The 15,121-nt window shown below is 39.3% G+C and overlaps 1 protein-coding gene across 2 annotated transcripts in view; it reads right to left on the bottom strand.

The window, feature by feature from the left end:
• Nucleotides 1-15,121, bottom strand: part of ZCCHC14 (zinc finger CCHC-type containing 14) — a 37,531-nt gene that overhangs the window by 6,574 nt on the left and 15,836 nt on the right. For both annotated transcript variants that reach the window (XM_083754514.1, XM_083754515.1), the window contains exons 3-10: nucleotides 8,991-9,064; nucleotides 6,824-6,895; nucleotides 6,571-6,680; nucleotides 3,215-3,309; nucleotides 3,064-3,118; nucleotides 2,033-2,306; nucleotides 791-882; nucleotides 280-404 (exon numbers count right to left, since the gene is read on the bottom strand). In XM_083754514.1, the coding sequence (XP_083610640.1) occupies nucleotides 280-404; nucleotides 791-882; nucleotides 2,033-2,306; nucleotides 3,064-3,118; nucleotides 3,215-3,309; nucleotides 6,571-6,680; nucleotides 6,824-6,895; nucleotides 8,991-9,064 (897 nt within the window). The remainder of the gene's footprint in view (nucleotides 1-279; nucleotides 405-790; nucleotides 883-2,032; nucleotides 2,307-3,063; nucleotides 3,119-3,214; nucleotides 3,310-6,570; nucleotides 6,681-6,823; nucleotides 6,896-8,990; nucleotides 9,065-15,121) is intronic.

Here is a 15,121-nt window from a genome sequence, read left to right as displayed (position 1 = left end):
GAAGAAGAAAAATCAAGTAATGTGAATGGTACTGTTAAGTCACCTTTAGACAAAATCTGTTGTGACTCCCAAGTACATTTGGCTGATAGCCATTGTTAGCCAGGCTCAAAAATAGATCCATGGAAAGTAATTAACTTGAGTCTATTAATTTAATGGGTCTACTCTTCTAAGTATGACTATCCTGAACTACATTGCTATCCAGTATGTTACAAGAATTAGACAAGCGCCAATCTTCCCTGTGTAGGAAATATACATATTCAAACCTCATAGCCTGTTTACCTGCTGTATGGTTACCACGAATGCTTTGGATAGGACCAATATGAGTGGTAGGAGGAACTCTGGCCACCCCAGTACTCAAGGAAGGAGATGTAGCTGGGTTGAGGGTCCGTTTCTCAGACTTTTCCCTGGAATGAAAAGGGAAGTGTGGGAAGCAATTTATTAAAATAAAGTTGGATTTAAATCTGAATTGGTTCTCTAATTTAAAGTATGTGTGGTATCCAACTAACTTAGAGTAAGCCTACTAAAGAGGTTCTATTCTATTAATTTCAATGGGTCTCCCTTGAGTAAAAATTAGCTGCATATAACCTACTGGTATTTTTAGATTTATTGTTCTAGACACATGCATGGGGTATAAATGCAACAAAGTTTTAATTCAACTAGTGCTGAATTAACCCAGTCCTACCTCTGGGTTTTCCTTAGGCAAAGTCCACAGCAAGCATTTTTACTGGAAAAATTAAGAGGAAAAGATCCTGAAATAACATGGAAGAAGCCAGCTTTCTTTAATACCTACTTTTCCAACTCCAGCTGGGTCTTGAGCTTCTTCTTTGCACCCATTGTAAGGGATTCAAATTTATTCAGATCTTCTTCAGTAAGGCTCAGGAACTTAGATAGGAAAAAAGGGAAAGTCAATTTTATAGTATGCATTTAAAAATGCTGTCTAATATGGCATACTTGACAGAAGCTTCATTATGAAACTAGTGAATATAGCTAATTTACATATTTTGCTTATAGATTAGATATATTCATTAGTTTCATGAGGTGTTATCACAGTAGCTAAGGCTCTACGGACAAACAAGTGTTTAACAGCATCCTAGTATAGAGATGAGCAACAGATTTGGGGACACTGTGGCTTCCATGCAAAATCAGCTTTTAAATTTGTTTTGTTGAGCTGCTGCTACTGATGCATGCCCTTGATCATTTCTGTTATTTTATCAAGCTACTCAAGAACTGAGGTTGTCTCAGCATCCAATTTTATGTAAAATTATTCAGTAGTTATTTGTCAACTTGCAGACTAAAGGTACTTGTCAGATTCAGAACATCCAACCCAGACTTTATTTTCAGGCTTATTAATATTGATAATTATTCTAATAAAAGCAGAGAGAGATACCACAACAATACCCCATTCTGTTATTAAATTCAATTTATATTTCATTATGTATCTTTTATAAAGTGTCTAAGATGTGCTAAGCACTGTACACAGATTAACGATATGATGTATTTGAAAACAAATTAGAGCTTTAGATTTAAGAGCAAAAAAATATAGCAAAGAATCCACTAGAGGGCACTCTGATATATATATATTTATATAAAAAAACACCCCAAGAGTAATGTGATTAGCTTACAACATATCTGAACAGAGTTGTGAATAAAACTGTTAAAAAGAGTGACATTCATTTGAGCAAGGCACAGCATCTCCACTCTTTCTCAGATCACATGAGGAATTTTGCTTTCTAGGAACAAATACTCATGCATCCAGAAAAAAAAGTCATCATAGAGGGATGTTTGATCTATGCGCAACAGCTTTTGTTAGAGGGTAAATACTTGTAGTGTGTCAACATTTCACAAAGAAACTTCCAAATAAGCCACTAGATGAAGACTTTTGCCAGAAAGCCAAATAGCTGAAGAAGCCATATCTGCATTTCTAATCAGTCTTAAGCCTTTCCCCAAATTTGCATTCTCTCTCTATAGCACAGATTAATACAGCAAAACAAACACAGCAAACTGTTTCCCCCTAGCCAAGCCGGGACTCTACCTTCTCCATTGAGAGCTGTTTGAAAACAGGGTAGTACTTGTGCAAGCGTAGTTTCCGCAGCCAGTCTAAAATCCCATTTTGTTCCTGGGGAGTTTGAGGACTGGGAGTCAATACCGATGAAGAGTTCTCCAACTGGGAGCGGCAAGTGAGTGAGGATGCAGCCCCACCTGTATGAGTGCAGTGGGGGAGTGCAACAGGTGTAGCAGCCGGATGCTGCACATGATGCTGGAGACTGTTCTGTGAAGACTGGATACCAGCTACGCCACAGATAGGTCTGCAAACATAGAAGGAGAAACTGTTCTATGCATCAAACCAAGAACAGGAATGCTGTACATTCTCATTTCATCCTAGAGCATGTCCCTTGATCCATGATGCAGTTTGCCATCTTTCTGAAGAGCCAGCATAACAATGAAAAGTTAGAGGGCTGGCAAATGTAAGACCACAGTTACTCCAGCTGCTTAGGTTAAGGAATTACTGTTCTGACAGTGCCAAGAGGCATAACCGAGAAAAGGGAGCAGAAGTGAGGATTATGTAGATGCAGTAAGTCACTAACCATCCGGCATATTTACTTCAACATGAGCCTCTTGTATAGAAACGTAGGGATGAGTTTTAGCTGCTTTTCATAGGCCAGTTCTAAGTTACCATTTATATCCTCATAAGTGTTTTGAGGAATTTGTTTCCATGGAAGAATATACATGGAGAATCTTACGTCAGAACTGTAAATGATGTGTTGACTTTCAAAGGCAACTAAACATTTTCTGTGTTAATTCTCTCCACTGAAATAAAGCACCTGTACAAAGTAAAATGCCACCTTTGAATGTCTTTTGAGTTTATCATTGGGTCATCTAAACATGCTCAGAACAGAAGGATGACATAATGCCAGCAATATCAAATTTATTCCACACAAAGAATGAAGGGGCAATCTGTGAAGTCACTTTCAAAGTGATAGTGAAAAATGTTTCACATTATACAGAAATCTGAAAAGCATGCTATAGCTTCCCTACATCACACATACACGAAATTCATCTCACCTTCCGGAAGCACCCAGCGTCGTACCTACTTTATAAAGGGAAGTGTTGCCTGGACCTAAAAACAAGGAGATCAGGTGTTTGGACAAGGCCTGAGTGGTAAAATGTCTATTCACATGTTTGTTAATAGGGAGAAATGAATCATAAAACTCACTTGAACTTTGAAATTGCTGGGAGTGAGATGAAGTGCTGAAAAATTTCTTGACGTGGTCATTTTTCCAGATGTGGGAAGGTAATGATGCCAAATACCTGAAAAATGATTTCAACTGAGTAATGGTGTCTTTGCATTTGCACCACAAAGATCAAAACTGCAGCTTTTAACAGAAGAGTGCCAAAATGAGCATTTTAGCACACAGGACACAAACAGCTACTTGACACACTATGGAAATACCAGGCACACATACTGAGGAGGTCCCTACAGACAAATGCTATTTGTTACAATGTGTAAATTGTCACAAGGAGCCCTGAACCTCGTCAATGAGAAGAATATGGTTCTCTCTTGATACGGAGTATACACAACAAACGCAGACACCTATTAATTTCTGAAATGCGAAGTGGGTCATATTAACACTGCAATGTGCTAAAAAAACTTGAATCTAATCTGAATTTGTACGTATTGCTGCTAACCAAGCACTATAAATCACAATTTATATATATGTATATGTGTAGGTGTGTACAAATGCATGCCACTTTTCTCAAAATTTGTTTACAATACACAGAAGAACCATGAAACTAGTAACAGTCAAATAATCAAAAAACATAATTTCAGCAACAAAGAAAAATTCAGTATCAGCAGTCAGGAAATATCTGGGTAAACAAAAAGGTACATTAGGGAGCTCATTTCACAAGGTGGGTGTTGTTGTTTAGTTGTGTCCGACTCTTCATGACCCCATGGACCAGAGCACGGCAGGCACCCCTGTCTTCTACTGCCTCCCGCAGTTTGGTCAAACTCATGCTGGTAGCTTCGAGAACACTGTCCAACCATTTCGTCGTCTGTCGTCCCCTTCTCCTTCTGCCCTCCAACTTTCCCAGCATCAGGGTCTGTTCCAGGGAGTCTTCTCTTCTCATGAGGTGGCCGAAGTATTGGAACCTCAACTTCACGATCTGTCCTTCCAGAGAGCACTCAGGGCTGATTTCCTTCGGAATGGATAGGTTTGATCTTCTTGCAGTCCATGGGACTCTCATGAGTCTTCTCCAGCACCATAATTCAGAAGGGAGCTCATTTCACAAGGTGGGTATCATAACATAAAAAGACTCTGCTCTGAACCGCAGGCAGCCAAACTTCAGCAGGACATGGTACCATCATAAGAACCCCATCCAAAGACTACAATGACCTGGGCAGACTATATGGAAAAAGGTGGTCTTGGAGAGAACCTAGTCCCAAGCTGTTAGGGCCTCACTGGCTAAAATCAACCACTTAAAACTTCCCAAGGTAAATATTTAAAATGGAGGGCAAATTTTGAAGTGTACATGTAGATAAGGATGGAATTCTGAAGAATGAAAATTTCAGCAGAGGAAATATTTTATAGTATTGCTCATAATAAATTTTCAAGAAATCAACAGAAGTGAAAGACAGCAGACAGGCTTTTAAATGTTCTCCTCTGTCGGTGCTTTGCTTTCTCTTGAAATTAAAAAGACTGAGCTCCCTAGAAACATATGCTAACTACATGCTATATATAAACATATTGTCATAATTTCTCCACAGGGTTGTTTGAAAGCAACTAAGTATTTGAAGGTCCCACAAGCTGCTTAGAAGCAGGAATGGAGAAGAGATCAAATTGGGAATATGTTTCTCTTGCATTTACATTTTTAATCACAGTTCTGATCATTTACTAGGGATCACAAGACCCAAACTGTTAAGGCAGTATCTGATTTGCAGACGAGTGGGGAGAAAAATAATCAAACCTCAACAATCCAGACCAAATCACAACATCTGGCAAGTCAACTGGTATGTGCTCTTCTGGAACCCTTGGCCCAATTACAATCTCTATGGTCCCATGACTGTGGCTTTATTTTACAGTGATCAGGGACATGTGAAAATCATTAATATGAAAAATGCAGGCACTACAGTTTTGGAGCCTCAAACTTGTAATGAATCCAGTTTTTTTAAAAAGAAAAAGAATATGGACTCCAACTCTTCTATGAAACAGCAGTCACTGTATAGATATGCCAGTTAGTACAGCAAAGGCGGACTAATTAAAACTGATCCCAAAAGCCCAGAAACCTCATCTCCTTACAACTTGCAAAGCCAATAGCTGCAGTGATCCAAGTTATTTCTACTATTATATTGCTCATGTCAGCAAAACATGAATTTCAATACTGGGAAGAAACTAACTAAATGTTGATGCACTATTTGGTTTGTTACCAGAGTCACATCCTTCCTGTCTCAGCCTGGGAAATTACTTGTGCTGTTCTGTCAATCCTAGCAAAAGTGAAGAAAGACATTCCTTGAGCCTAAATGATACACAGAAATTTTGTTTCCAACACACCACTGAGTACTATAAATTATGATTTTCTAAACTTGATTGGAGCCCTCAGAATACAGCCTATTTCCTACTAGAGTAACTATTTTTATCTACTGAGCCTGGCTTATCATTTCAGGGGCCAAATAATGTTCTGACCTAGTTAGGATCTAAAAAGCTGCAGCGGAGTCCTTAAGACTCATTTGAGCTGCATTACCACAAGCTATAACTTGGGCTTCTGCTGCTAGTATGATTACTTCTTTGTACTTTAAAACTTGCTTGTTAGGGAACTTGGCACCATTATCTTCCGCCAAAATGATTCACCTCTCTTGTCACTGAGGCCATGAAGTGGAATCTCTCCATATGCAGGCTTCCTGTCCTCTAACAGATCCATCATAAACTACTATTGCCACTCAAAGGTCCCTGGTCCCTGAAACAATTCTACCTCTTTCCTTATGCATGCAACTACCACCCAAAATGCCTCCTCAAACCACACCTTTGCTGGGAGCCTCTAGAATAGCTCCCTAGTCCCAATACCCTGCTGAAATTTAGTCAAGAATGGGTAAATGAAATAATGGAAGAATGTTTATTGCTGCCATCATTGTTTCACTGTGTCTGTTTTTATATTTGTAAGCCTGCTGGGAGTAAAGACCAGTCAAACCTGTTCTTTGTAAAGTGCTGGGTATATCGATGGTGCTATCAAAATAAACTTTCACAAATGGCTGATTATTATTGTATCTGATGGGCCCTTTTGGCTCCTAAAACTGCAAACAAGGGGCCAATAAAAACCCCTATAAGTAGAACTGCTTGAAAGACTTAAACATGTGTAATAGCAATTCAGGTGCAGCCACTGCCAGTGCTGGTACTGGGTCCAGAAGGTACTAGATACGCCACCCCACATTTGGAGCATAATTACTCAACACTAAGGAAATGCTACTAACAGACAATCAAAAGAGCGAGAGAATTATTAACAAGTATTTGACCCAAACAGGTTTCCATTTGGTGTAGTTTCCTTTTTGCACTGAAATAAAATACTTGCAAAGCATACCTAAGGTCCGATTCCAGGTCCATGTGGTTTCTTTCTAAGTAAAATGAATCTGGACCAGCTAGGCATGGAATGAATTTCTCCAATTTTTCTTCTGGGTACATTTGACCTAACTAAGAGACAAGACAATACGTTTGAATGCAACAATTGAAAATGAAAGAAACAAACCAACCCAAGCTTATTTACACAATTTATTTAAAAACAGTGCCTTACAGATAGCCATTTTATAAAACCCAAGACATCTTATTCGTTTTACCTTTGAAATGAATTCAGTCACTTCAGCAGAAGACTTTGTTACCAATGTCACTGAAGAATCAGACCATAAGACCTTTGGGAAGAAAGAAGAATTTGAGTTACCTGCATCAAACACATCTGGAATTGGCCTTGCTAGGATGCATGACCAGTGCCCTCAGATTGGTGACTGAAAAAGGGATTCTGGGAGGTATCTCTGCCTACTTTTACATGCCAAAGATGACTATCTTCCTTCCTTCTCCCTGGGACCTTTGAGTAATCTGCTACGCCACTCTCACTAAACTGTACTGGCATAGATTGTAACATTTTTTTCTCCCATTGTTACACAAAATCCTTTGCTGATTATAGTGTATTACTTTGTATCTGAATTTGTGTAGCAAATATATTTCAAGTTAATACTGTAAGTCCGAGCGCATTTCACACGTCATCCTTCGGACAGGTAGCATTACTCTATGTGGGAGGAACTATTCCATATTAAAAAAGGACACGAAAACCATCACATGAACAAATTCTACAGTCAACACCTACTGTAACTTGTACAAAAGCTATGGCTATACTCAGCTTCCTTAGGTCTGAAGCAGAAAAGCAGCACAAAATGTGCCTCTTTACATCAGCAAAGTATTACTAAGGGAGAACTCCATATTGATGGAACAGTCAACATATTGCAATAATCACACCCACTTGCAGTGCAAGTTGTTAATGATGGGGTCTAATGCGTGCGAGAATACGACCCATTGTAGAATCTGCAAATCAGTAGCCTATCAGGACACGAGATGGGCTTCTAACCTACGCCTATGGATTTGTACCTGAAGATTTACCAAGCCAACATGGTCAGCGTTCCCTTTTATGTATTTTCAATAAATTTATTGAAAATTTATTAACACTAGCCAGAGGATCATTAGGCTGTTGGCTGACGGATTTAATTCAGCTATATTTACATCTTAACACAATGCCGAAGAATTTATCCAGCACTTTAAATTTCGTACTTTTTCAGTCTGAGATAGAGGCATTTGTAAATTATGGGGAAAATACTGCCTTATGCTTAAAAAAGAGGGGAGGGGGAGAAAATTAGAGTGATATTTCTACATGACGCTAGTATCGATGACAACCAAACACACACAATTTTCCAGAACTGATGCTGCTGCCAGAAGTACTGGTGAGAGGAGAGAGTTTCAAAATACATTACGTAATTGAGGAATTTCCTCTTCCCAGCACTTGTTCCACCAAAACCAAGAAACGAAAAGCAGAGTTTCTAGCACCACCACAGGCTTTAAAAAAATCTCTTTTACACACAGATAAATGATACAACGTGAGGAACTAACTAAGCTCTTGAGGTTATACAGCCTTCAGAACTATGGCAGGATGGTTCTATTAGATTACATCTCACTTGCCTTTCCAGACACTTGAATGTGAGAGAGTACCAATGAGATCTGCCCAGAGAGGATGGGATACAAATCTAAATTAAAGAAATATATTTGAATTTTCAGTACTATTTTATACAAGTTGGCCCCAGAACAATTTTGCCGACGGCTACCTGTAATTCCCACTGAAATTCTAGCACAACATCCCTGTGTTATGCATGTGATATTCTGGGTAGAGCAGTTTATACATGCAACTCTCTTTCCTTCTGTAAATTGCTAATAATAAAACAGCAGCCAAGAATAAGTAGAAAGCTGGGGAAAGAAGTTATGAAAAATGGCAGATGCATTTGGACAGAAGAAGCAAAGAGGCTGCTTCTCCAGTGGATCATCTACAACCAGGGAATTAAGAGTGCAGCTAAAAGACACAGGGATTTTTGCTGTTGTGGCTTATACTGAGAGTAAAATATATTCAGCACATATTTTTTTTAAATGCTAAAATTAAATTTTAGCTATTCAACATCTTTACACCCATGCCCAATTTTCCCTATCGCTGTATGGCTCACCTCCAGTTAGAACATGGTTTCAATATACTGTTTGTTTTAGTATATTGTGATGTGATGTAATATGAGAAAATTTTTATCAAATGTTTCAGATATAGTTTTGGTGTCAAAGCTAATAGCATTTGAACACATAGTTTCGGTCAAAAGACATCTGCTAAAGCAATAGAATCCTCAAGGCTTTGAGTGCCCCAAAGGCTGGTCCCTTTCATACCTCTTTTAAATTTAAAAGTTCTCATTCCTTGGAACTTACCTCAAAGGAATATTCAAAGTTCCTATCATTCTTCCTATGCGATAATCCCTTTAGTTCCACTTTTTCAACGCTCACTGTTAGAAAACAAAATGAACAAGATCTGTTAGGAACATAGAAAACTAGCTTATACTGTCAGAACTTTGGTCCATCCAGTTCACTACTGTCTACATGGATGGGCAGCAGTTCTCGAGGTTTCAGCCACAGGTCTCTCCCAGGCCTACCTGAAGATGACAGGGATTGAACCTGGGACCTTTTGCATGCAAAGCAGATGCTCTGCCACTGAGCTATGGCCCTTCCCCTCAAAGGAATATTGTTGTGTCCCAAACAGGCAAAGGATGAATGCACAACATTATTTCCTTTCTCTCAGTTCCAGAGGTGCAGGTTCATAGATGCTTCTGGTAGTAAACAGCAAAAACTCTGCACGTCTACTCTGGTGTTCTTGGTTGGCATCAAACCAAACATGACAAAAAGACTTAGCAAATTGGTAGGAAAGTTTCAGAATGATAATGACTCCTAACTCCCACACTTCCAAATAGGCTAGGCTAAGCATGGTGACTAGCTCAAAGTCATCCAGTGAAAATCATGGCTGAATGCAGTGGCGGAGAGCAGGCGGGGGCAGGGCTGGCGTATGTCCCAGGGGCAGGCGCCCAGCGCAGGCGGGGGGGGGGGGAGCCGGGATGGAGCCCCACCAGGATCGCGTTGCTGGGGGCGGTGCACTCTCCCCGCCCCCCTCTTCCTCCGCCAGTGGCTGAATGGCCACTTCCAACTTCCAAACCTGTTTTCCCAAGGCAACCATCCAGCATTTGTTTCACTCTTGCTTTCAACTTTTACCTTTCCTAATGCACCCAAATTCTAGTTCCTTGATTCCTTCTAGCAGCTGATTTCTACCAAAAACTTGTAGAATGAAGGCCTCTCTTATGAACTTCAGACAACTTTCCCATCTTTAGCAGCCTAGATTTGTAGTAAGCTATACTTGTGGTGATTACAGGAGCAGTTGCGGTAACTGTAATTGTGATTCCATGTGGAAGACGTTTACAGGACACAGTAATGTTTTTGTTATGGTTGTGAAGGGGAAAGGTTTTGCTAATGAAGAGGGGTAGAAAAAGAGCACCCTCCCTGCCCAATCATTAATACTTTGTCACCCAACTAAACCTTTCATCGGCTCCAGGGGACTAGGCTCTGTATACATTTGAACCTCAAGTATTGAAACTCCAAGTTATTATGTTAAAATAAAAATAACAGTGAGGGAAATTTCTAGAGGTGTAGCCATACTTTTCTATTGAAGGAAAAATACCTCGTGACACCTTAAAGACTAACAAATTCATTATGGCATAAGCTTTTGAAGATTAATCTTCCACTTCATCAAATGAAGTTGTCTCAAGTCACTGAAAGTTGATGCTGTAATACATGTGTTAGTCTTTAAGGTGCAACAAAACACTTCATTAATTTTACTGGAGGAAAGTTAGCATCAAAGTCCCTTTGCCACTGGGATTCTTTGCCCTTTCATCTAGGAAATTTGGTTCTTGTTGTCACCAAGTAGAGATGTACTGATCAGTTGAGGAGCCATGCATATGCTGAATGGTTGCTCACAACAGTCTTGAGGATTTTCAAAAGCCAAGACTGCAGACCACCTTAGACAGAGCTTTAAATGGAGCATTTCTGTGTTGTTCTAAGCACTGGCAACCTCTTCCATTGCTGCTGTGCATGAGAAAACACAACATTTGCTCCTACTGTCAACTCAAAAGGTGCTCATCAATCAAGCTCATGAATGACTAAAAACAGGCCAAGGCCATTTTCAGAACTCATATCCTGTTATTTCTGAAATTAAAAGAGACTTTTTATTAAGACATGGTTAATGAAAGCATGGCTATACAGCAAGAAACAACATAGGCACTTACTTGCTCAATCTGCCAAACACTTATGGAATAAAGCCACAAATGGGAGCTACTAAAACTCACATTTTAACTGTCCAGATCTCAACTTACAAAAGATATCAGAAATGTCTTTGAGGAAATCTTCAGAAGTTGAGATCAGAAGGCCTCTCTTAATAGAGTTACTAAAGGACAAAGTCATGCTGAAATACTATTTGCCAATTTATACAGAGCTAAAGTTGTAAGCATCTTGAAGAACAACTGACAGAATTCTAAGTTTGCTTTGCAAGTTACCCAATACAGTACTGTACTGGCACTGAAAACAGAATGAAGAAGAGTTCCAAACAGACTTTCCAAAAAGGAAACATCACTCTCAATGAATTGTTTCTTTTTTACATTACAACATTCAAAGAACTACACAACCACTTCAAGCCTTGAGGTAAGCAGCTCTTATTCAAGACTAAGGCTTTACAACTGAGGCCCATTTGTACCATCGGTTTTTTTTAAGAAAGTCAGCTAGATGATAGGCTGTCACAACCCAAAATTAGTGCTTACTCAGAATGGTTTTAACATATGCAAAATACTCAATTTTGAAACAAAAGGAAGAGTCGGTTGATTGTACCTTTCTAAAAACACAACTGTTCTTAGCTTGCTGGTGAATATGCCAGCAGGCAAAGTCAACAAGAACATGTTTAAAAATAGCAATGTCTGTATAATAGCAGCATTCATATGTAACACTAAACCATAACATTTCATTTAACAAACTGTACTCTGCAGGTGTACATGCAGCCAGAGCCCCTCCCACTTGCACAAAGGGAGGAGCAAACAAACCACAACGGGAAAAGCTTAGCATGTTGTCCAAACCTAAGATCATGATTTGTTTCATCCTAACAAACCACAATCTCAGATTCAGATATACTGAAGTTTCCCTGTCATGGTTTGCTCACCCACTTACACAAAGGGGCATGATTTAATAAACCAAACCTTATGGCTTACCATGACCTGCAAATGCAGCCAGTGAATAAAGGTAATTTGGAAAAAGTCAACACAAATATTTAAGCATTTTTCCAAACCTCACATAGCTCCCTTCCCCTCTTACCCCCCTCTTGAATAACATTATTTCTCTCTACATGGTGAATTCCAGTTTTAAATGAAAAAGTTCTTGTTTCACTTTTGCTCAGTCTGGTCCATATTCAGAGAGCACCAACATATAGGAACCACTGAAAGAAACATAAATAAAATAAAATAAAATAAATACTCAACTAAGCTTCTAGAACTATTTAGTACTTGTAGAATTACTTTTCAGTACTTTGTACTCCAACCACATGTTCACCTTCCTCTAAAACCTAATCAGACTTAACTAATAGGGATTCAGGAACAGTCCTAAGTGCAGCTGGTCATTTATTTACAGAGTACTCATTCCACTGTGAAGCAGGTATCTGAACACTTTGCCATGGATGGAAAGAGGGACAATAGCATGCTATCACCATCAGCCCTACAGGGAGCAAGTGCCTTGTTTTGATTGCATGTGCTATGTTGCTTAGGCACCTGCTTCATCATAGGTGCACTAGTCAGGCTTGATGGCAAAAATTAAAGCTGCCATCCATATGTCCAAGGGTCATAGGACTTGGCCGCAAAATGAAGCAATAGAAGATGGATTCAGCAACTCATACGCTGGTGTCTGGTGCCTTTCAGTACAAATGATCCCTGAATTCATTCTGTTTATTAACTAAATCTGAAACACAGGCTATGATATTTAAAATGTGTGTAAACTACATTCAGAAAGAAATCACACCAATGCTCAAAAGAGTATGTGCCATTGCAAACTCAGGAATATAGCTGATACTATATTCTTGGGGCTTCAACAAAGGGTTCCTTACTAGAACACTACACTTGAACTCCTTTTTTCACCCCCACCCCACCCCATTTATAACAGCTCAGCTGAGCTTCCTATCTCATGACCTACTCTGTTCTAAATCATTAAATATTAAGATGACACAGAAACCTTTAGACTTAAACTTTACTCCATTTAATGCTCAGCACACGAGACACTGGATTCTCCTGATACACATTAACTTGTTCCAGAGACAGCATGAGCACAGTACAAGCAGAAACAATTCTGTCTCCTTGGGTATGTGGGAGAGCTGTGCTCGTGACAAAGACTTAATTTGCTTCTGCTTTCAAGTCTGCTTTACATGGGGAAAATGGCCCTCAAACTGCTGTTAAACCCCAACTCCCATCAAGGATTAATAGGAGTTAAGAGTCCAACACCAGAGGCTCCCCATTCTTGATTTACACAAATACACAGAGTGTATCACTCTTTTCTGCACCTGTAAAGTACCAAAAATGAAACAGCCAGTGAGCAGGTAAAGAGTTATGGGCTTTTCATAACTTATTAAGAAGCAATTAAACATGCATGGACATCGAATCACCACAAGCTTACTATCACCTTTTTACAAAACATTATTATATGCCTATCCTATTGGTTAGAAGAGTAAAAAAAGTGTTTTGTATCTAACTGAACACCAGCTTGGAGTCATTAGTAGCCAGTGCTTGTTCAATGATCCTGCTGAAATGAATTATCTAAATCCAATCAATGACCCCATTGAGCATATTTTCCCACTGTATGGTCACCCAAACCACATTCAAACACAGTTTTTGATACAACAGGAATCTGCTTTAATAAAAACTGATCAAGTAAAAAGGTACTACAGGGCATGTGCAAGTCTTTTAGACATGCTACAACAAGCTCTTTGGATCTGAGCCAAGACTTACATGTAACAAACTTCAAAAGCCAAAGTTAACACAATGAGCCAGGAACATGGAATCCTAGCTACTCCATATAGAGGCGATGTGGACATACATTTTTATATTTGAGAGATACTTTAGATGTCCATGCACAAGCACACACACCATGCATAGTGAAAGTAGCCCTTCAAAATCTGACTGACTTTTCCCTGAGGGAACCCCACTATTTGTGCACAATATATTATGGAAAGGGAAGCACTGATGTGTCCAATTCCTAAAGTGTCTGCATACAAAGATAAGCCCATAGTTGAAAACTGTACCAGAACTTGGTATACACAATTGGCAATGCAAAAGAGATGGGGTTATTTACTACTACTACTACTACTACTACTACTACTACTACTACTACGTAAGGTTGCCATCACCCATACTCGTCACAGAGGAAGACCTAGTACCTTTTATAAGTAACAGTTGCTTCAGTCAAATACTATAATGAAGATTTCCTCCCCACTCATGCAAGATGAGTGGCTCCAATCTGGTGGAATGCTCTGTCACAAGAGACTAGGGCCCTGTGGGACCTGACATCTTTCCGCAGGGCCTGCAAGACAGAGCTGTTCCACCAGGCCTTTGGTCAGGGTGCAGCCTGACCCCCTCCTCTGGCAATCTGCACAGAATTTTGCTTGAGGGTTGCCATTAATTTGATTTTAATTTGATTTTAATTAATTTTATAATGAATGTTTTTAGAATGTTGGACTATTTTGATTGTTGTTAGCTGCCCTGAGCCCAGCTTCGGCTGGGGAGGGCGGGATATAAATAAAATTATTTATTATTATTATTATTATTATTATTATTATTATTATTATGAGCTCTCTGTGGCTGCATTCACCCATTATCTTAAAACCATAGTTAAGATTTAAATATGATTAAACATGAAGCAGCAGCATGGTATATATTGTTCAAAACTTCCCCCTTTGCTCCCCTTGGAGGAACAAACCATAAACTTTGGCTTGCCATGTCATCAGAGCAAAAGTTTGTGGCATGTTTGCCTCAAGCAAACCATGAGCAGTAAGGCAAGAACAAACTGACGGTGCAGCTTGTGCTTTATTTGGGGAGGAATCAGCCACAAACTCAGGTTCAGACATTAACTATGGTTTAACATGATGTGCAAACAGGTTAACATTCCATTTTCACCTTCATTCAGTCTGTTCTAAGAAAGCAGATCTAAAAAAGGACACCACATACCACCTTACCTCTACAAGGAAGGTTGTTTAAATCTTTTAACACAGCTCACATACCATGCTGACATCTTTTTCCTATAAGCAAACTGATATCCAACTTAAAGACTACTAAATTCTATAGAAGCATGTAGTCCTTTACTCAGAAGGCTTTACAATCTTAAAAAAAAAACCCACTGCAAAATGGTTGCTTTACACTAGATTTCAAGGTCAAGCGAGGGACAGAGATCTGGTAATAAATCAGCAACAGAATGTCTACAGTAGCTAGTGACAGTTA

Source organism: Podarcis gaigeae, assembly GCF_964106915.1.
Source record: "Podarcis gaigeae genome assembly, chromosome: 8".
In the NCBI taxonomy this organism is placed as follows: Eukaryota; Metazoa; Chordata; class Lepidosauria; order Squamata; family Lacertidae; genus Podarcis; species Podarcis gaigeae.
The sequence above is the reverse complement of the archived record's forward strand: the minus strand, read 5'-3'. Positions and strand labels throughout refer to the sequence as shown.